Here is a 20,108-nt window from a genome sequence, read left to right as displayed (position 1 = left end):
TGCCGCTTTATCTTTCTTGGCCCTCCTCCCCTGCCTAGGACGCATCCTGCTGAGAGCTGGGTCTCCAGCAGGCTGGTGATGGGGATGGGCGATGCCCTACACCGCGGGCTGAGGAAAGGGTGCCCATGGGGTGAGCGGGATATGGCAAAGACTCTTCAGGCACCGCCTCCATCCCTAGAAATAGGATTGATGAAATTCGTTGGGGTGGGAGGGTCATGGCTGAGCCTCGGCTCTGCCATCCGGTGCCAATCTGACCCCCTGTCCCCCAACTGGAGTGGAAGCCACTTGAAGTCTCTTGGAGACACAGAGAGATGGCTGGGTCTTAAAAGTCCCTTGCCTCGCCTCCCCTGGCCCCACAGCCTGAGCCCTGGCAAAATGTCCCTGGGGAGATCTCCCAGAGAAGGCAGGACCCTGAAATCCCAAAGGTGGTTTTGGAGGCCCAGCTTAAGCAGGAAGGGGGAAGCCGCACAGCTGCGGTGCGCGGGTGAGTGGGTCAGACGCCTGCGAGGAGGGAACACCTTTCTCTTTCCCCTTTCCCCTGCTTTGCCCTGGAGCTCTGCAGGGAGAGGGCCCTTTGGGAGGGGGACAGAGGGGAGTTGGATTTTGCCAGGAGGAGCCCAAGGCTCTGGCCATTCTCAAGCCTCTGCCGAGGCAGTGCCCGCCGCCTGTCAGGTCAGGGAGGGGATTAACCTGCTATTTAAAGCCAATGACTAATGGCTCATTGGGAGCCGCCTTAAGCTCCTGAGGCCCCCACTGCTCATTAACGGTGTTCCCTTCCCTGGAGCCCCTGCCCAGCTCTCCAGGGCTTTGGGATTTCAGAGGGGCCCTCCAGCCTGGGATGGCGTGACTCTGCAGGGAGGAAAAAAGGTTTCTCATGTCTCACCCCAAGTAATGCGTAGGGGTGTGGGGTCTGGGGCAGCCCTTCTGGGATGCAAAGATCAAGTAGAAGATGCTCTGAAGGTCTGGCTGACCTAATGGGCTGAAGTCCACCCGAGTCAAAGCACTGGGGACAGGCTAACACTTGTCACCTGGGCCCCCAGATAGAAGCTGTGAAGTCCTCTCCAGCCCTCTTCCCACCTCTCGTTGTTGTCCAGTGTTTCTCAAATTCACCTTCCTCCTTATCTCTCAGCCTGACTTCGTCTTTTACCAGGAGGCCTGTGGCAGCATCCTTGATGCTTTCCTGGTCTCCTCTCTCACCTGCTCAGTCACATTTCCACGCAGAGCCAGAGGGATCTGTGTGTACTTCTGAGCCACTTCTCCACCCCGGCAGCCCATCCACGTCTCAGCACGTGGCCTTTTCTTGACATTCTCCCTCACCAGCTAGGAAATGGCTTCCCAACTCCCACCTCATGCTTTCGAACCTCTGACTTTTTCCTGGTGGTCAGTGGTGGGGCCGCTGAAGGAGGGTTAAGAGCCCTTGTTCTGCAGGATGAAGAGTCAACACTTGTCCTTCGTAAGGTCCCCCCCGACAACCTCCCTTTTCAGCGATGTCTTTCTTCCTGATCTGCAGTATACCGTGTGCTCTGGGCTTCTGGTTCTTTTTGGAAAGTTCTTTCCTCATTCTCCAGCCTGGCACCTTCCCACTGTGACTTTTAGCCAGCTCAAATGTCCTCACCTCTGAACCTTCCAGCTTTATGGCAGAAACCATTCTCCCTTGGCCCCTCACGCAGGCTCCTTCAGAGCTCATGGTGCCTCCTCATTACCTGGTGACTTGTAGGTCACCACCTCTTTCCTCTGACTTCTTATTTTTTTTTTTAAAAATAGGTATTTGCTTATTTGACTGTACCCGGTCTTAGTTGTGACATGTGGGATCTTCGATCTTAATTGCAGCATGCAAACTCTTAGTTGAGGCATGTGGGATCTAGTTGCCTGACCAGGGATCGAACCCGGGCCCCCTGCATTGGGAATGTGGAATCTCAGCCAATGGACCATGAGGGACGTCCCTCTTCTGGCTTCTTGAGACCCAGACTGCATCTGTCTTAGGGGCCCAGAATATATACCTGGTGGTTGACCCTCCCCTCCCCCAAATATTTACTCAATGAATGACTTGTTACTAACCCAGAACTGTCATTGCAGGTGACTTCTGTGACTCCAGCCAGTGCCTACATGGTGGGACCTGCTTGTTGAACGAGGACAGAACCCCTCCCTTCTACTGCCTCTGCCCCGAAGGCTTCACGGGCCTCCTATGCAACGAGACAGAGCACGGTACCTGTCCTGGGCCATGCCTGCTGCTCCCCGCCAGCTCCCAGCTGCAGCCCAGGCTGCTGGCCTAGCTTGTCCGGCTATGGGCAGTGGTCCCCAGCACCCCTCCCATTGTCCGCCAGCCTTTTCCTGGAAGCTCCCAGGCCACTTGGAAAGCTGGGTGCTTCCTTCACTTGGGCTGACTCACCTCCACGTGACCCTTCTTGGCTCCAGGATGGCCCGGCCCCATAGGGCAGATTGAGAGGGGGGAGGGAGGAGCTGGTGGGCACTGGCAGGCAGTAGGCCAAATTTGGGTGGAGGGTCCTTTGGGGCTTGGCCTGTCTGTTGTTGCCTGTCTCCAGCTCCTTCTTGATCACCTGCCCATCTCACCTGCTTCCTCCCAGGTCCCTGTTTCCCAAACCCCTGCCACAATGATGCTGAGTGCCAGGTAACTGACGACTCCCACCGAGGGGATGTCTTCATCCAGTACATCTGCAGGTGCCCTCTTGGATACGTGGGCATCCACTGTGAGACCAGTGAGTATCCAGCGGTGCCTGCTCCGAGGGGCAGACCTTGTACCACAGGCCTGGCGGCTCAGGTCACATGCCAGCCTTCCTCCTGTGTCAGGGTCTCCTTCGGAAGGATTCCGAGCGGGGCAGAACTCAGTTACTGTGGACTGGGGAGGCAGGGAGGGACTCTGTTGTCCCTTCCCAGGCTTCTTCCTGCCTGGTTCTCTCTCCTGGGACTGCTGGCCAGGCCTGATGTCCCTGCAGGGGAGTGAGGGGTGGTGGTGACCCCAGAGGTCATGGGAGTGTTATTTTCTGTCACCATGAACGAGACATATAGCCTTAGGGTTAAGTCCTGGGATTTTTCTACCGAGAAAGGAAAACCAACACATTCTTAATCTTTTGGGGCCCAGGGAGTCAGTTAATAAGGTTTGATCCTCAGGGTCTGACAGTGCTGGCCCAAGTGTGACCTCTGGCCTCCTTGCAGAGCTCAGAGAGGAGGGAGAGGTCTGGGCAGACTGGGCCGTCCGCTCACGGTCAGGCCGTCAGAGGCCCGGCGTGTGCAGAGGGGCTGACCAGCCTGGCTCGCTTGGTTATCCACCCGGCCGCAGATTGGCCCTGGCGGGTGCCCAGCAAACCTTGCTAGCGGCATCTGTCCATGCCGTCCTCGCTTCTGGCCTAGCTGAGATTCCTCCCACAAACCAGGACTCTTCCTCACCTGCCATTGGGTGGGCGAATCTAGGCCCAGGGCTGGATGGGGTGAGGGTGGCAGTGCCCGATTTCTGCAGTCCAGGGGGTCTGTCCCTGAGCGGGTGGGCAGGGGGCAGTGTCCTGCTCTGGGCAGATCCGTGGACTGTCTCCAGGGGAAGGAGAAAGGGCTGGGCCAGCCGGGTGGGAGCCAGCTCTGGGGGAGACCAGGTAAGTGCCTGCTCACTCTTCAGCTCAGAGGAGACAGGCCCCGAGGGCCTGTGCCCTGTGCCCAAGGCTGAGACCAGCATGTCTGAGACACTGGGTAGAGGAATGTTGTGGGGGGGCAGGTATTTGCCAAGGCCGCTGGGAGCCCTGGGTGGAGCCAGGTGGGCCCACTAATTACTGTGCTGGAGCCCAGGTAACCCGGGGTGTGCCTGAGTGCGAATTACTCATCTCGCCTCCTTCTGCTTCTCGGCTTGGGGTCTGTCCCAGGCTGGATGTGGCCACGACCACAAAGGGCAAGGAACCCCCCCACAGGGACCTTTGCCGCCCCTCCTTACTTGTTACCTGGTGTGTGTCTTTGGAGCCCTTAAGGACCCTGCAGGCATGTTTGGGGCCCGCTGGGTGTGGACATGAGGGCTGAGGACAGAGCAGACCTGGGTTTGGATCTCTGTTCAGCCAGTGGCCGGCTCTGATCTCGGGTGTATGGCCTCACTTGTGCCTCTCTCTTCCTGTGAGAGGGTCATGCACCGAGCTTGGCGTGAGCCTGGGATTTTGGAATACAAGTGGAGCCCTCCCGGGTTCTCTGCTTGGGACCCGAGGTCCAGGCTTGCAGGCTTGGCCCCCGAAGACCACATTACTGGTGAAGGTGATGGGCCTTGGCCAGGGGGGTCGTCCCAGATGGCTGGTCAGGACCCGTAGTGAGAAGGCACAGAGGGTACCAGACAAAACAATGGCTCTCACACTCCATTCAGAAAACTCCTGCCAGTGAGATTCTAGAAAACTCCAGGCACATGTGCTCAGTGCTTTATGTGCAGTGTAAGGACTGTTCGCTGCCATCTGAGGGGCCCTTCTTCCAAAGCCATCCTCCAGGGGACCAGGGGGCTGGGCTGGATGGGGCGGGACATGGAGAAAGACAGGAGGTCATACTGGTATCTGCTCACCAGCCCACCCCCTGTGTTAGAATAATTGCTTCTTGATGTCCTGTAAAAAAGAGACTGCCTCCTGCAGCCTGGTGGGGGACTCCAGCTGCCAGTCGTGACATGTGGGCCTCGCCTGGAACCTTCTAGCAGCCCAGTGTCCCAAGCCCCTTCACAGCTCTGCCCGGCCCCTCTGTTCCTCCCTGTGCACTTTGTTTCTGCACCTCCTCCTTGGCCCTCATCGTCCCTTCATGATCTCTGCTCTGGGTCCTCTGGGTCCTCAGCAGAGGCCACAACTGTCTTGTTCTCGTGTTTTCTGGGTACCACCTGCGTGAGTGGCCCTCTGACTGCCCTTTCCCCCCTCAGCCTGCACCTCACCGCTGGGCATGCAGACGGGTGCCATTGCTGACTCCCAGATCTCTGCCTCGTCCATGCATTTGGGCTTCATGGGTTTGCAGCGCTGGGCCCCGGAGCTAGCCCGCCTGCACCAGACGGGCATCGTCAACGCTTGGACATCCAGCAACTATGACAAAAACCCCTGGATCCAGGTATGGAAAGGGTGGCCCGGGGGTGGGTGATGTGATGGGAGAATGTGGGTGCCTATACTGTGGGGGACACCATGGGGGGGTTCAGAACTGGAGTCCAGGTAGCAAGGTAGCCAGTTCCCATGGGTGAAGTATTTTTAAGTGGAGGGCTGCTCTGGAGGCCTGGAGTGGGTGGGCGGGATGAAGGGAGTGAATACTAGGCTGTTAGAGGGGTGTTTGCACCGTTTGCAGCCTCTGGAAGCTTGTCCTTTTTTTTTTTAAGCCTTTATTGAATTTGTTACAATATTGCTTTTGTTTTATGTTTTAGTTTTTTTGGCTGTAAGGCATGTGGGATCTAGTTCTCCAACCAGAGCAGGGATGGAGCCCATGCCCCTCTGCACTGGAAGGCAGATTCTTAACCCCTGGATCACCAGGGAAGTCCCTGGAGTCTTGTCCCTGTGTCCTGAGCACTGGGTCCAGAGCCTGGAGAGGGCCAGATGAGAAAGCCCCCCGCTTCGTTGTCCTGATTGGGGGAGTGACAGGGGTAGGAAGAACCTGGGAGATAGGGGTTCTGTCCTGCCTGCCCTGGTCCAGGTGAACCTGATGCGGAAGATGTGGGTGACGGGTGTGGTGACCCAGGGGGCCAGCCGCGCAGGGAGTGCTGAGTACCTGAAGACTTTTAAAGTGGCCTACAGCACCGATGGGCGCCAATTCCAGTTCATCCAGGTTGCAGGGCGGTCAGGAGATAAGGTGAGGTTTGTTGGGAACCCTGAAGAAGGGCTGTGGTCAGCAACCCCTGGGGCTCAGTGCTGTTTGAGGGCTCCCAAGGAGGTGAGGGTACCCGGGATAATGAACCATAAGGTGGGTTTTCAGGTGTATCTTGGCTCACAGAAATTGGGAAGCCCAGATTGTGTCTCTGCTCTGTGATTTACAAGTAATAGGCCCATATTACAGATAAGAATTGTTTTTAGTTGGTCAGTCATGTCTGACTCTTGTGGCCCCACGGACTTAGCCTGCTGGGCTCCTCTGTTAATGGGATTTCCCAGACCAGAATACTGGAGTGGGTAGCCATTTCCTTCTCCAAAGGATCTTCCCAACTCAGAGACCGAACCCATGTCTCCTGCATTGGCAAGTGGATTCTTTACCACTGAGCCACGAGGGAAGCCCTAGATAAGAATAGTGAGACTCAAGAAGTTTCAGTGACTTGTTGAGGGTGGCTGTAGTGGTGGAGATGGGATGCATTTACAGCCTTCAGGGACACCATGTACAGTTGTACGGGTTGTGCACTGCTCAAGGGCTACTACTTAGCATCATTCACAATGTAGACCTCATGTGTACTTCTGTCTGTGGGAAAATTGTTGTTACAAGTCTTTTCAGAAAGGAGTACCTTTTCCTAATTTGCACAGAGGAGCCCTGTAGATCATAGGTGGTCCTGGGTGAAAGATGAGAATTTACACCTATGCCCCATGGTGACCAAAGAAGGTATGAAAAGGGGAATCTGTTGAGGGCTGTGGGCTGTCTGGAGGAACGGGGAGCTCCTGCCAGCTCTGCTACGCACACCTCTGTTTCTAGGCCCAAAGTGGAAGAGGGGGAGAGACCACCCCAGGAAGCGGGACTGCCTGCACTGACCTCCTCCTCCAATCTGCCTCTTCCCTCCTAGATATTTATAGGTAATGTGAACAACAGCGGCCTGAAGATTAACCTGTTTGATACCCCCTTGGAGACGCAGTATGTGAGACTGGTACCCATCATCTGCCACCGGGGCTGCACCCTCCGCTTTGAACTCCTTGGCTGTGAGTTGAATGGTGAGTGCCAGTGGCTCTGCCGTCCTCGGAGATGGCTGTTCCTGTCCCCTCTTTTCTCAGCCAGGGTGAGGAGTTGGGTAGGCAGGCAGCAAAGCCTGGGAACCTGGGCTAACACAGAAGGATCACCAGGCCTTAAGCAGTCCTGCCCAGGTGCTACATTTTCTAGAAGCTGGTTGGTAAGAGGAAAAAAGGACTTCTCCTGCGGCTCAGTGATAAAGAATCCACCTGCAATGCAGGAGAGCCGGGTTTGACCCCTGGGTTGGGAAGATCCCCTGCAGGAGGAAATGGCAACCTACTCCAGTATTCTTGCCTGGGAAATCCTGTGGATAGAGAAGTCTGGTGGGCAATAGTCCATGGGGTTGCAAAGAGTCAGACATGACTTAGCCACTAAATAGCAAATGACAACAAAGAGGAAAAAAAAAAGATACCACTTCAGTTTTCAAAATATTTTCACGTATTCTGGTTCCTTGAGCTTCTAGAACATATAGCGTTAGTTCTGTTTTGCAGATGTCAGTTCTACGAGGGCAGGGAGTTTGTGTTTGTTTTGTTCACTGCTGCATTCCCAGTGCATTGATCATGGGTTCAATAAATGAATGAATGAAGGAGGGAAGTGAGGCCCAGATAAATTGTTTATCAAGGGCACACAGCTGGTAGGTATTAAAACTTGGTCTGAATCCCTGGGCTTTGACACCCACTCATCTACTTTTTCTCCCTCCCAAACCTATAATTTGCATTCAGGAGAAACATTTTGGGACATGGAGGGTCATAGGGCTGGAGGCGTGCTTCTTGTCTCTCTTTCCAGAGAGATCAGGGTACAGGGGTTGGGTTGAGGGCATGGTCTGCCCAGCTCAGTCCGGCCTTGCTTTCTCCCTGAGGTCTGGATAGTTTTCTCTTTGCAGCCACAGTGCCACCTGCTGGCTGCCGGCAGAACTGCAGGGCTCTCTAGGCAGAGCTTGCAGAGCAGAGATGGCTCTCTGCCTTTCTTGTCTTAACCCAGGGCCTACCCTTCTCGCCTCCTTCCCCTCTGTGGATCGTCTTTCTGTTATCGCATTTCAGTTATCACCCAAAACCACTCAGAGTTGAGTTCGGTGCCTGTCGGGGTTATTCTTTTTTTAAAGCATGAAGTAAAGTCAGTTTATTTTTGCTCCCAGGGTCACTGCCTTTTGAACCTAATTGTTTTGGGGAGTTAAAGACTATCCCTTTTGCTGAAAGAAAATTTAAACAATTGATAAAGGACAGAAACAGGTCTGGGGACCCTCACCCTGGGCTCCTCTCCCTGGCGTCCCTCACTACTTGCTGTCATTGTCTGAAGCCCTTGCCTGTTTAAAGTTGCTGACCTGAGCCTCTCATGTCACAACTGGCTCCTTCTAAGGCCAAGAGAGGGTGTGTTTGGCAAGGGGAGGAGGTGAAGCTGACTTGTTTGTTTTCCTTAAGGATTGGACCAGTCTCCTTTCCCTTGTAGGCATTTGGGTCAGCTGGAGAGAGTATTGGGGTGTGTGTGTGTGTGTGTATACATGTGTGCACGTGCATGGGACTTGATCTGGGCATTTCTGGGCATGCCCTGCACCAGATCCCTGTTTACCAGCAGGCACAGTCTCCTTGGTGAATTGATTAGTTATTTAACTCAGTAGATATTTATTAAGGTATTCATTAAGCTCCTTCTGAGTGTCTGGCTCTAGGGAGTAAGGCTCTTGGGTTCTAATGAGAGAGTCTGTTGTGAGACAAGATGCAAATATAAAAGAAAGGTCAGATAGCAGTAAGAATGATAAAGGAAAAATTAGCAGGAGATGTGACGATGGTGACTTGGGGTGAAGAGAGGGAATGGCATGGGGACTGCCCTGTTGGGATGGCCTTTGAGTAGAAGCTTGAATAATGCAGATCAAGCCATGAGAAGAACTTGGAAAAGGCATCTCAGGTAAGGAATTGGTGAGTGCAAAGCCCCTGGGACATGTTGAAAGGTAGAAGGGAGGCCAGTGGAGCTGGAGCCTGGAAAATGAAGGATAGCTGGGTGGGTGATGGGCAGAGATGGACCAGGCAGGGACCGTGTGGACCATTTTAAGGATTCAGGCCTTTGTACTCAGAACAAGAGGCAACCATTGTTGTGGGGCTGCTGATAGGCTGTGGTTAGAGTTGGGTCTAGAAGGGATCCCTCAGGCTGTGTAGGGAGAATGGAGGCAGAGGGGCATTATGAGTGAGGGGGAGATGTGTAGAAGATAAGGTGGCTTGGGTCAGGGTGGCGGAGCCAGTGGATTGGGTGGATGAGTGTCTTCTACTCCAAGTGAGCTCCATGGCCCGGCAGAATGAGCATCACTTGGAAGCTTGTAAACTTCCAGCCCCAGCCTAGACCTGCTGAGACAGAAGCCTTATATTAACAGGGTCCCCAGTGATCTAAGGGCTTCCCAGGTGGCACTAGTGGTAAAGAACCCACCTGCCAATGCAGGAGACATGAGACAAGGGTTCGATCCCTGGGTTGGGAAGATCTCTTGGAGGAGGACATGGCAACCCACCCAGTATTCTTGCCTGGAGAATCCCATGGACAGAGGAGCCTGGAGGGACTAAAGTCCATGGGGTCACACAGAGTCAGACATGACTGAAGTGACTTAGCTCGCATGCACGCACCAGTGATCTAAAAACCATCAGTATTCTGGTTCAGATGGTGAAGAATCTGCCTGCAATGCAGGAGACCTGGGTTCGATCCCTGGATTGGGAAGATCCCCTGGAGAAGGGAATGCAGCTCACTCCAATATTGTTGCCTGGAGAATCCCATGGACAGGAGATTGGTGGGCTATCGTCCATGGAGTCGCAAAAAGTCAGACACGACTGAGTGGCTAACACTTCATTTCACTTCCACTGATCTCTGAGAAACACTGCTCTGGTACCTAGATGGGGAGTCTGAGGACCAGAGTCGGGAGGAGACTTCCCCAGGGTCACACAGGGAGTGGTGGAGCTGAGAGTTCTGCTTGGTGCCCTGCCCAGTTCTCTTTTATCTGGAAGGCTGTCTGACTTCTGGGGAGGGGGCCCATAATGATGGGGAAATGTAGTGCTGGAAGCAGATGGGCTGTAGAAGGGTGCACCATGATCAAAAGATTCCTTGGCTCCTCTCCAGAGTGCTCCAGGTTTGTGCCAGCCCCGTGGCCTTCCAGGTCTGGAGCTTTGGGATGAGTCAGCTCCCAGCCCATCAGCCTGTCTTTATGGGAGAGGCTGGAGGTTACCTGATGCATCACCATCACAAAGAGATGGTATGATTGATCAGCATCGGCACCATCTGAAGGCAAATGTCTTCACTGGCAAGGTCACCAGCATCTGGGGAGATGGTGATGTAAAGCACTGTGTACTATAATCTGCTCCCAGGTGGCACCATGGATTTGCAGGTCTTACCCTGGATTCTGCAAAGGGACAGCCAGTTGTGCAGTGAAGATTCTAACATGTGTGAGACATACCCACTATTCTCTTGGGAGTTTTTTTGTTAAAGATATTTATTTATTGGGCTACACCAGGTCTCAGTTGCAGCGTGTGAACTCTTAGTTTTGGCATTACGGGATCTAGTTCTCTGGCCAAGGATCGAACCTGGGCCTCCTGGCATTGGGAGTGTGGAGTCTTAGCCACTGGACCACCAGGGAAGTCCCCTCGTGGGAGTTTGTCTCCTGCCCATCCCCAGCTGTTCTAGCCTCCTGCAGGTGCAGATGAGAGTACAGAACAGCCCGGCACATTCCTGAATGTTTGGAGCAGGCCTGAGTGAACCCAAGGCCAGCTTCTCAGGCAACCTTCCCAGGCACGTCAGACAGCAGCAGAGTAGTGAATGTGTAAACTCTTTGGGACGGGGTGTGGGACAGGAAGACATGGTCGTTTCTGAGCCTCAGGAGTTCTGACTTCTCAGCTTCCACCTGCTAGAGAGCAGGAATGCAGTGCTGTTCATCACTGGGTCATCACCAGGCAGGCCTTCCCAGCTCTGAGTGGGTGCAAGAGTGCTGGAGACAGTGTCGCAGTGTGGCATGGTGATTAGCTCTGTGTGTGTGTCAGAGAGACTTGGGGACAGTGCTTAATGGCTCTTAGCCTCAGTTTTCTCATCTGTGGAATGGGGTTGCTAATATCCTGTTGATTCCGGTTTTTGTGTGGTGGATTAAATGACTGAAGTCAGCACTGAGTCAGTGAGATGGTTATTATTAGTTACTCCCGAACTTGGTGGTATGAATCGCAGCCGTACTGTAGGAACAACAGGAAGTGCTGTGAGTCCAGAGGAGTCCCACCCGAGTGAGGTGGTCAGGGCAGGCTTCTTGGAGGAGGGGTCTGAATCAGGCTTTGAAGGAGGGTGAGAGGTGGTGGATCAGGGCCCTGCCCTGGTGCAGAGGGAGAAGCCTGGTGGGTGATCTGTTCAGAGCAACTGAGGGGCGTGGGGCGGGAGCTGAGCTGAGGTGTGGGTAGGGCTGTCAGCAAGAAAATATTTAGACCAGTTAGTTGGCTCTAAAAGGTGGAAGGAGATTGTTCTTTTGGTTTTTAATGGTTTTTAAGTGTAATTTTATTCTTCTGGCTGTTCTGAGTCTTCATTGCTGCGTGGGCTTTTCTCTAGTTGTTGCAGCTGAGGGCTACTCTTTAGTTGTGGTACGCGGGCTTCTCACTGTGGCTTCTATTTTGTGGGCCACAGGCTGTAGAGTGCATGGGCTTCAGTAGTTGTGGCTCCAGGGCTCAGTAGTCTTGGGGCACGGGCTTAGTTGCTCCATGGCATGTGGGATCTTCCTGGACCAGGGATCGAACCTTTGTCTCCTGCATTGCCAGGCAGATTCTTTACCACTGAGCCAGCAGGGAAGCCTGAAGGAGCTTCTGTGTGTTCAAGAGGATGCCAGAGGCTTGTCAGAAGCCAGAGTTCTTTTCCCTTCACTGCCTCGCTCTCACACCCACCAGGGGAGGCTGTGGATCCCAGATCGGTGACAGCCCCCACCCCTACCTCCTTGTTGGCAGGATGCACTGAACCCCTAGGCCTGAAGGATAATACCATCCCCAACAAGCAGATCACAGCCTCCAGCTACTACAAAACCTGGGGCCTGAGTGCCTTTAGCTGGTTTCCCTACTACGCACGACTGGATAATCAGGGCAAGTTCAACGCCTGGACCGCCCAGACCAACAGTGCCTCTGAGTGGCTGCAGGTGGGTCAGGCTCCTCCAGGGATGCAGGGTTGGGGTTGGGTGGGGGTGTGGGATCTATGACCTTGGACCAACCCTGGCTTCTGCTTGCCAAGAGGGAGTTTCTTTGAGCCTTGTTTGTGTTCGACTTTGCTCTTTTCTTCCTCTTGTGTTCCCACCTTTCTGCTGATTCTGTCACTCAGGGCTGGGGGGATGGTGGAGGAGCTCAGAGCTGCTTCTGTCAAGGCCCTCGGCCCCAGGTGATGAGTGTGTGTGTGTAGAGGTGGGGCCACCTCCATTGGCTGCCACAGGGTAAGGCTGAGCCCAGGGACAGCAGGGCAGGATGGAGGAGGGATGTGTCGGGTTTTCTGTGCCTGCTCTCAGAGGATGGGCTGTAACTCGCCGAGAGCACACCGTGCGACAGCCCTTGGGTTTCATTGCAATTGGGAAGCTCAGGAGAGTCGTGGAAAACCAGAGCATCCTCTTATCTCTGAGGAAGCCGGGTCCTGGCAGGGCGAGGACTTGCCTGGGGCTCCCCTTCTGGTTGGCAGTGAGATGGGTTTGTAGCCTGGATCTTACTGAGCACCGTCTTCCCCTGGTCAGCTGGCAGGCTCCCCAGGTTGGACTAGGGGGCAGGAGGCTGGTCGTGTCTCTAGGCCCCAAGGAGCACATTAGCCTGGGGGACTGGGTTCCATGAGAAGCTGCCTGCCTTTGGAATCCCCCAGGACCAATGTCAGGCCCTGGACAGCCTGCAGGGGCCTTGAGCAGTTTATGTCCCTATAGACTATGGCCTCTCTGCCTCTGTTCCCATTGTACAAGCGTTGCCTGGGGCCAGGCTCTGAAATCTGACATTGCAGTGAAGTGCTTGACAAAGTTGCTGGGATTATTTATGCCCACTTGATTGATGGGGAAACTGAGGCTCTGCCAAATGAAGTAATTTTCCCGAAACTAGAATGTATGCCCCAGCGTGTATGTGTGCTTTACCCCACCTTACTGGGAATGGTGCAAGCAAAGAAGACGGGATTGGTTTTTTTTTTTTCACCCCTTGTAGATTGACCTGGGCTCCCAGAAGCGAGTCACGGGCATCATCACCCAGGGTGCCCGAGACTTTGGCCACATTCAATATGTGGCTGCCTACAGGGTGGCCTATGGTGATGATGGTGTGACCTGGACTGAGTACAAGGACCCGGGGGCCTCAGAAAGCATGGTGAGTGTGTGTCCAGCTATCCTGCCTTCCCCACTCCAGGGGTGCCCTGCGAGTCAGATCTGGGGTCTGAGGGGGAGGAGGGCTGGCTCTGAGGGCCTCCTGACACCTCCTCTTCCACCAGATTTTCCCTGGTAACATGGACAATAATTCCCACAAGAAGAACATATTTGAGACGCCGTTCCAGGCTCGCTTCGTGCGGATCCAGCCCGTGGCCTGGCACAACCGTATCACCCTGCGCGTGGAGCTGCTGGGCTGTTAGTGGTAGGCCTGGCCGCAGTGACCTGAGGGGCCCTGGGGCAGCTGCTCCTTTCTGTGGACCTGCTGCCTCCTCCGCCCGCCCTCCTGATTGTAGCTGACCTGGGGGCAGGCAGTGTCTCCCTCCCAGTCACCTCTCCCTCCCTCCTCTTCCTCGCCCCCGCCCAGGGGTCTCTGGCACCCAGTCCTCAAGCCATCCCGTTTTCTTAGGCACGGTGGGAGCTGAGTAGGTCTGGGATGGACAGGAAGGGCAAAGTACAGAGCGTGGGTGACCTTTGCCTCTCCAGGTCCCCACGTCCAGCCCCCCGTGTCCTCCCTGCACTGCTCCCACACCCCACACCCCCAGGGCCCTGAGGAATAGACAGGCCCCGAGGCCCCAGGCTGGAGAGAATAGCCCGAGGCATGATGCCGCACTCCTGGCCCCGAGACTTCCCCTTCATCCCCTCCCACTCCCCACAGACCCCTTTTGACTCTCATCCTGAAGCCTAGAAAGAGGTAGAAGGCGGGGTGGGGTGGGTCTGTGGAGTGACGGGGGAGGAGGCGGGTGAGCATGGGAAAGGCGGGGAGCCCCTCTGTGCTGGTTCTTTACCCAGAGTACACAGGCAGCTTCCAAAATATATTTATATCACCCCCTGAACACTCGCTGTGGTTCGTCATTGCTCCGTCGAAATGGGCTTCCGCCTACAATGCAGGAGACCCCGGTTTGATCTCTGGGTTGGGAAGATCCCCTGGAGAAGGGAAAGGCTACCCACTGCAGTATTCTGGCCTGGAGAATTCCATGGACTGTATAGCCCATGAGGTCGCAAAGAGCTGGACACCACTGAGTGACTTTGACTCACTCAATGGGCTTAGACTTGGGCTGGTTGCGACTCCCGCCTTCAGCCCTCTCTGAGCCCCAGCATTCTGTGTCACCTGACCTGGCTGCAGAGAGGGAGGAGGCTGCTGGGGGCAGGGGCTGGCATCCCACTGGAGGGGTCAGGACTCTAGTTCTGCTTCAGAGCCATGCAGCCCCGGGCCTTAGTAGCTGCCAGGTGAGGGCCCCTGGGAGCCTGCGCAGTGGCTTCCTGCAGGCCTGCCTTTGCTCCTTTCCGGCTCCAGGAAAATAGGCGGAGGCGGCTGGTTTTCCCCTTCGGCAGTTTCCATTTTCTTTGCCACTGGAACGGTGGGCTGGAGGAGCTGTTAGAAACTTAGTGAACCTAGGCTGCTTTCAGAGCCACGGGGGGCCCCAGCATGGGGTGCAGTGTGGGATGGGGGGTGGTGGCAGGGCTCTGCCAAAGGGGCGAGGTGCTGCTGGCCAAGCACACTGGGTCCTGGGAAGCCACTGACAGTTTTACTCCAGGGCTTGGAGGAAACTCCAGGGGTACCCCTCTTCCCACTCCCCACCCTTAGCGGGAGGCCATCAGGAAGTGGCTCCTGTGTAGGGGGGCACACTGCAAGCCAGTGATCTGGAAGGGGGGCTGCAGATAAAGGAGGGACTGACTACCTGGGAGAGGGGCATATGAGACCACCCCTTAGTCTTGGGACCCAAGATGGATTTTCCTGAACAGACTTTGGGAGTGTGCCTTGACACATTTAGGCAGCGTCTGGGCTGCAGATCTGGCCATGTGGCTGCCAAAGGGAGGGTGTGGTTTTGTTGGAACATCATCAGGGAAATTAGTCTAGAAGTGGCTCCTCCCCTAGAGCTTCTTGGCTGGGCTTCTTGGCTGGGCAGGGACAAAATAAAAGGCGCAGACTGTGGTCTCTGAATGAACTGGGAGGGTGGGGTTCCCCATCCTTGGGGGCTGGGGTTCCTTCCCATTTCAGAGCTCTCCTCTGTGGAGCTGCATGGTCTGGGTCTGGAGTCTTTCTGGGTCGTTACTGACTTTAGGACTCCCTCCTAGGAGCATATTTTACCACCAAACTTGTTCAGGCCTCTCCTGGGGACTGAGCATCTTTTCCACCTTGCATCTCTGCTCTGAGATGGTTCCGTTCCCCCAGTAAGTTCCACTTGCAGTAAGTCCCAGAAGTCCCACTTGCAGAAGGGGAAACTGAGCTTCACTCCAGTCTGTCAACTTGTCCCTCTGTGGCATTGGATATTTCTTGCTGGCCAGTTTCACTGGATGGCTGGCCAGGTGGACTGGTGGGCAGTAGTCACGAACCTCCACCTGGCCTAGGAGATCCAAGGTGACTCTGGAATTGCCTAAGCCACTTCTCAGTCCCTTATTTCGCTCATCTTTGCAGCTTTGGATGTGTTGGCCCATAGCCTTCTGAAAGTCCCCCCCTCCTGGGACCCTAGATAAGGGTCCCTTCCCTCCTGACCCCTTCTGTCCTTGACTTCTCTTCCTGGGCAGCCCCCTCCACTTCCAGAGCTTTCACCATCACCTCTACCAATTATGTTTTTTATTCCTGACCGCAGTCCTGAGAGCCACCTCTGAGATTTTACCTACTGGCCATCCCTGCCACTGGCCAGGATGTTAAACTTGCTTTGCTGTAACAAAACTGATCTTCCCTGACGTCCATCCATCCCTCTCCCTACGTGTGTGGCTGTCAGCACTGGGACCTGTTGACCTGCGTCTCCCAGGAGTCTAGACACCTTTTCATTCCTGGTTTAAATATAGTGGAGTGATTAGGAGCACAAGGCCTCAAGTTGGAGAACAGTGAAAGCGTTAGTCACTCAGTCGTGTCTGATGCTTTGTGACCCCATGGACTGTAGCCTACCAGGCTCCTCTGTCCATGGGATTTCCCAGGCAAGAATACTGGAGTGGGTTGCCATTTCCTTCTCCAGGGGATCTTCCGGACATGGGGCTCGAACCTGGGTCACCTGCATTGCAGGCGGATTCTTTACCATCTGAACTACCAGGGAAGCCTCCAAGTTGGAGAATCTGGGTTCAAATCCTGGCTCTGAGTGATCTTGGGCAATTTACTTAAATCCCTCTAAGCCTCATTTCCTATCTGTAAAGCGGAAATAAGAGGACCAACTCCATGGCCTTGGGTTGGATGGAGAGAATGTACATAAGCACTGATGCAAAGCCTGGCTCATCAGGGGCCTCAGAAACTTGGATCATTGTCACCAGAGCTTGCAAGGGTTTCCTAATTGTAACTTGCATCCTACTCATTTCCCCATCCCATCCATTTTGCACCCAGTCTTCTGACAGCTCTCCCTTGGGGAGAGGAAACTGCACTGGTTCCCTTTTGCCCATCAGGCCGGCATTCACTTTGGGTGCAATTTAGTCCATCGTGGAGAAGGGAATGGCTACCCACTCCAGTATTCTTGCCTGCAGAATCCCATGGACAGAGGAGCCTGGCCGGCTACAGTCCATGGGGTCACAGGAGTTGGACACGACTAAGCACACACACTACTACAGCAGCTCTTTGTGCTCTGAGATGCTCCTGGCAAATCACACACACACACATACTGTCAGGGTGTATTTAGGAAGAGGTCCCGGGTTCAGTGACCACTTGGCCAAGGCGGAAAGATCTCCTTAGGCTTGGCTGCTGAGGAACCAATGGGGCTTCCAGGCCAGGCCTCCTGTTGGCCTGGAGGGAAAATTAAACACCCAGTCCAAACAGGCGTCCTGGGAGGTGGCTGCCTGATAGCTGTGCTGACAGGTCAGGAGTCTAAAGCCGAGTCACCCCAGTTGGAGGACCAGGCAGAAGCCTGACCGCCCCTGCAGGCTGCAGGAGCACCATCTGCCCATCCTGTGTTCCCCCTTCCCACCCCCAAGACTACTCACTCTAGTCCCACCTACTAGGGGCAGCCTCCCCGTCCCTGATGCTGAGTTGTCCCTGATGCTGAGTTAGCCGGCAGTAGATTTCCTGACGGTCAAGCTCTAGGGCAGGAGGGATGTCAGCGCCCCTTTGCCTTCTCTGGGCGAAAGGCAGATGAGAGCGGTCACCCCTCCCTCACCATAGCTCACCCGCAGTGTGGAGGTAGGGTGAGGGGGGCTTCCCCTTGCTTAGTCCCGTTACTTTTGGTAAACCGGTACGTTCTAATGACCCTCTCTCTGCGAACGCTCCTCTTCCACGCCCCTGAATATGACAGCCTCAACTCCTGAGCACTCCCTTCACCGCGCGGCCTGCCAGATGCTCCGCAGGTTGGGGTGGTCTCCAGCCGATTAGGGGTGGTCTCCAGGCAAGTCTGGAGGCCGCCCAAATCTGTCGCACCTCCTCCGTTTGGGCCCAGCCCAAGGGAGGGAAAGGGGCGTGTGTTCCTTTAAGGGGCTGGCCCGGCGGGAGCGCGGGGGGTCGGCCGCAGCCGCTTCCCTTCTGGCCATTCAAGATCCCCGAGTCCGCCTGCTTCCTCCGACCGGATCAGCCCCGCAGCCCGGAGCGCTCGAGCCGTCGAGGAGCCGCCTGGGGACGGTACGTAGCTCAGGGGTGGCCGGACTCCTGGGGCGCCCTATGGACCAATTCCTCTCTTCCCGCTTTCTCAGCCCCACGCTTCCCGGGGGGTTGGGGAAGCGGGCAGGAGGAGTGAGCCGGGCCCCGCGGGGCCGGGGCCAAGTTGGGTTGTGATCGCCGCCGCCGGTCGGGGGCGCCCCGGGCGCCCGCGGGTTCAGAGCAGCGCGCGGCGTGGGCTGGCTTGCGTGGGACCCTTGTGCATAGACCGTGGTCGGCGAGGAGGCCAATTCAGAGGGAAACCAGTGGCCTCCGAGACCACCTCCCGGGTCTCCTCTCTCCCACCGGGTCTCTTCGCAACTTATCCCACAGCCTCCAGCACAGCGCCGCAGGCGCCGGGTTCTGCCCTGGGGCATCAGTTGGATGCTCCTCTGTTGGGGGTGGGAGCGGGGGAGGGTGTCGGGAACACTGCGAGGGGCTGGGGACACCTCCTGAGGCAGCGGGCGGGTGGTCCTCTGCCGGCCTGCTTTGGCCCTCTCAGGGCAAACGCAATGGATGCTCGTGGGTTTCAGGCCTGGTTTCAGTGGGGTTTCTAACTTAGGGAACAGCCAGAGCGCGCGGAGAGTAAAGTCCTGGGTGGGAGATGGGATCCTATAGGGAGGAATTTAGGGCTCCTGAGCAGCCCGGAAAGAAAAAACAAAAAACAGCGCCGGACACTTGGACCCAGCTCTGTCACCAACTCGCTGGGTGGCCTTCAGCAGCCTGTGACCCGGTCTGGACCTTGACGCCCAGCGCTGACCTCCGGAGGGCCTTTTGTCCTCTGCCCCAGGAGGAGGTGACCGAGAGGCGCCCTGGCCCCTCTCCCACAGCCCTGCACGGGCCAGCGGGCTGGGAATGCTGGTAGGAAACACCTCCGGACTTCTACTTTCCGGGAACCGCAGGTTTCAAAGGGCTTGGGGCACCGAAGTCAAATTCCTCTCCGGGAGCAGGCTGATGGAGACCTGGAGGGCAAGGTTGCCCTCTGCTGGTGTCAGGGAGACGTGTGCTGCCCGGTGGTGCAGTCGGGGTACCGGCTGTAGCTCATCTTCCTAACAAGTCAGGGTTCAGCTTATTCTGATGTGCAGAGGGGTCCTAAGCCAAGTGGTGGCTGGGAAAAGCAAAGGATGGGTCGTCAGAAATCAGGGAATCCACACATCTTGTTTCGGTCATTCCAATTCATTAGTGAGCTAGGGGAAAAACCCAGACCAGAAACTAAGAGCTGTTTTGGCTCAGGGCTTAGTTTCTGAACCTTGAATTACTTCATGCATGACTGGTAAGAACCCTAGGGGAGCAACGTCGGTATGACATGGTCTGGTGGTGATTTTTTTTTTTTCCAGCTCACTAATGTATTAAAGTGACCAAAACAAAGAGTTCTTCACCACTAAAGAGCAAACCTCAGCAATGTGTGAATTCCTTAAGATAAATGCTGTCAGTCCTGCAGAAAGTGCCTTTCTTATTGATGTCCCTCACTATTTGAATGCTTGCTATTCACTGTCAGCACTCAAGAACCAAATAGATTTGAATAACACAGCATCCCTCCCTGTCCAGATTCCCCAAACTCTCAGTATCCAAACTCTTGCCATCCCATCTGAGGGACGCGAGAGATTTGGTGAAGGAGGAGCACTGTACTGCTGGTTTAGCTGCTGAACAGAACTCAGTATAAAGTTCTACTGATAAAAATAGAAACCAGGGACTTCCCTGGTGATCCAGTGATTAAGAATCCACCTTCCAATGCAGAGGACGCACGTTCGATCCCTGGTCGGGGAATTACATCCCACATACCTCAGGGCCATGGAATTCTCCTGGCCAGAATACTGCTCAGATTGACCCTTCGGGTTGACCCTTTGGTCCGGAAGATCCCCTGGAGAAGGAAATGTCAACCCACTTCAAATTCTTGCCTGGGAAATTCCATGGACAGAGGAGCCTGGTGGGCTGCAGTCCATGGGGTCACAAAGAGTTGGACATGACTGAGCGACTAGCACTACCTCAGGGCAACTAAGCCTGTGAGCAGCCACTAGAGAGCCCACAACTAGAGAAGCCTGTGCATCACAACTAGTGAGCCCACCCACTGCAACTAGAGAAGCTCCTGTGTGCCGCAAGTAGAGAAAAGCCTGCCCAATGGAAAGAGACCCAGCACAGCCAAAAAAAAGTGGGAAACAGCTGAAGAAGTTGCAAAGACATTTCCTCTGTGTTAAAAAACAAAACAAAACATTTAAGAAGATGACTCTACCCTGGGTCAGACTTTTAATTTTGGTAAACCTGGTATGTTTTGGAATCCCATGCCCCGAAGAGCCCACATCCTGAAGGAAGAAGCGTTTACCCAGTGGT

At 55.1% G+C, this 20,108-nt stretch overlaps 2 protein-coding genes across 2 annotated transcripts in view; both read left to right on the top strand.

The window, feature by feature from the left end:
* MFGE8 (milk fat globule-EGF factor 8 protein) overlaps nucleotides 1–14,061 on the top strand; it is a 15,152-nt gene extending 1,091 nt beyond the window's left edge. Inside the window, exons 2-9 of the mRNA XM_010841020.1 lie at nucleotides 2,077–2,205; nucleotides 2,586–2,717; nucleotides 4,883–5,064; nucleotides 5,635–5,790; nucleotides 6,701–6,845; nucleotides 11,802–11,986; nucleotides 13,014–13,169; nucleotides 13,291–14,061. Coding sequence (XP_010839322.1) covers nucleotides 2,077–2,205; nucleotides 2,586–2,717; nucleotides 4,883–5,064; nucleotides 5,635–5,790; nucleotides 6,701–6,845; nucleotides 11,802–11,986; nucleotides 13,014–13,169; nucleotides 13,291–13,428 — 1,223 coding nt within the window. The 3' untranslated portion in view covers nucleotides 13,429–14,061. The remainder of the gene's footprint in view (nucleotides 1–2,076; nucleotides 2,206–2,585; nucleotides 2,718–4,882; nucleotides 5,065–5,634; nucleotides 5,791–6,700; nucleotides 6,846–11,801; nucleotides 11,987–13,013; nucleotides 13,170–13,290) is intronic.
* A 3,156-nt stretch (nucleotides 14,062–17,217) lies between these two features.
* The window catches only part of HAPLN3 (hyaluronan and proteoglycan link protein 3), a 15,189-nt gene continuing 12,298 nt past the window's right edge, over nucleotides 17,218–20,108 (top strand). Inside the window, exon 1 of the mRNA XM_010841019.1 lies at nucleotides 17,218–17,765. The gene's annotated coding sequence lies outside the window, so the exon portion shown is untranslated. The remainder of the gene's footprint in view (nucleotides 17,766–20,108) is intronic.

This window comes from Bison bison, unplaced genomic scaffold (genome assembly GCF_000754665.1).
Source record: "Bison bison bison isolate TAMUID 2011002044 unplaced genomic scaffold, Bison_UMD1.0 scf7180017864155, whole genome shotgun sequence".
NCBI lineage: Eukaryota > Metazoa > Chordata > Mammalia > Artiodactyla > Bovidae > Bison > Bison bison.
This window is presented reverse-complemented; position numbering and strand designations above follow the sequence as displayed.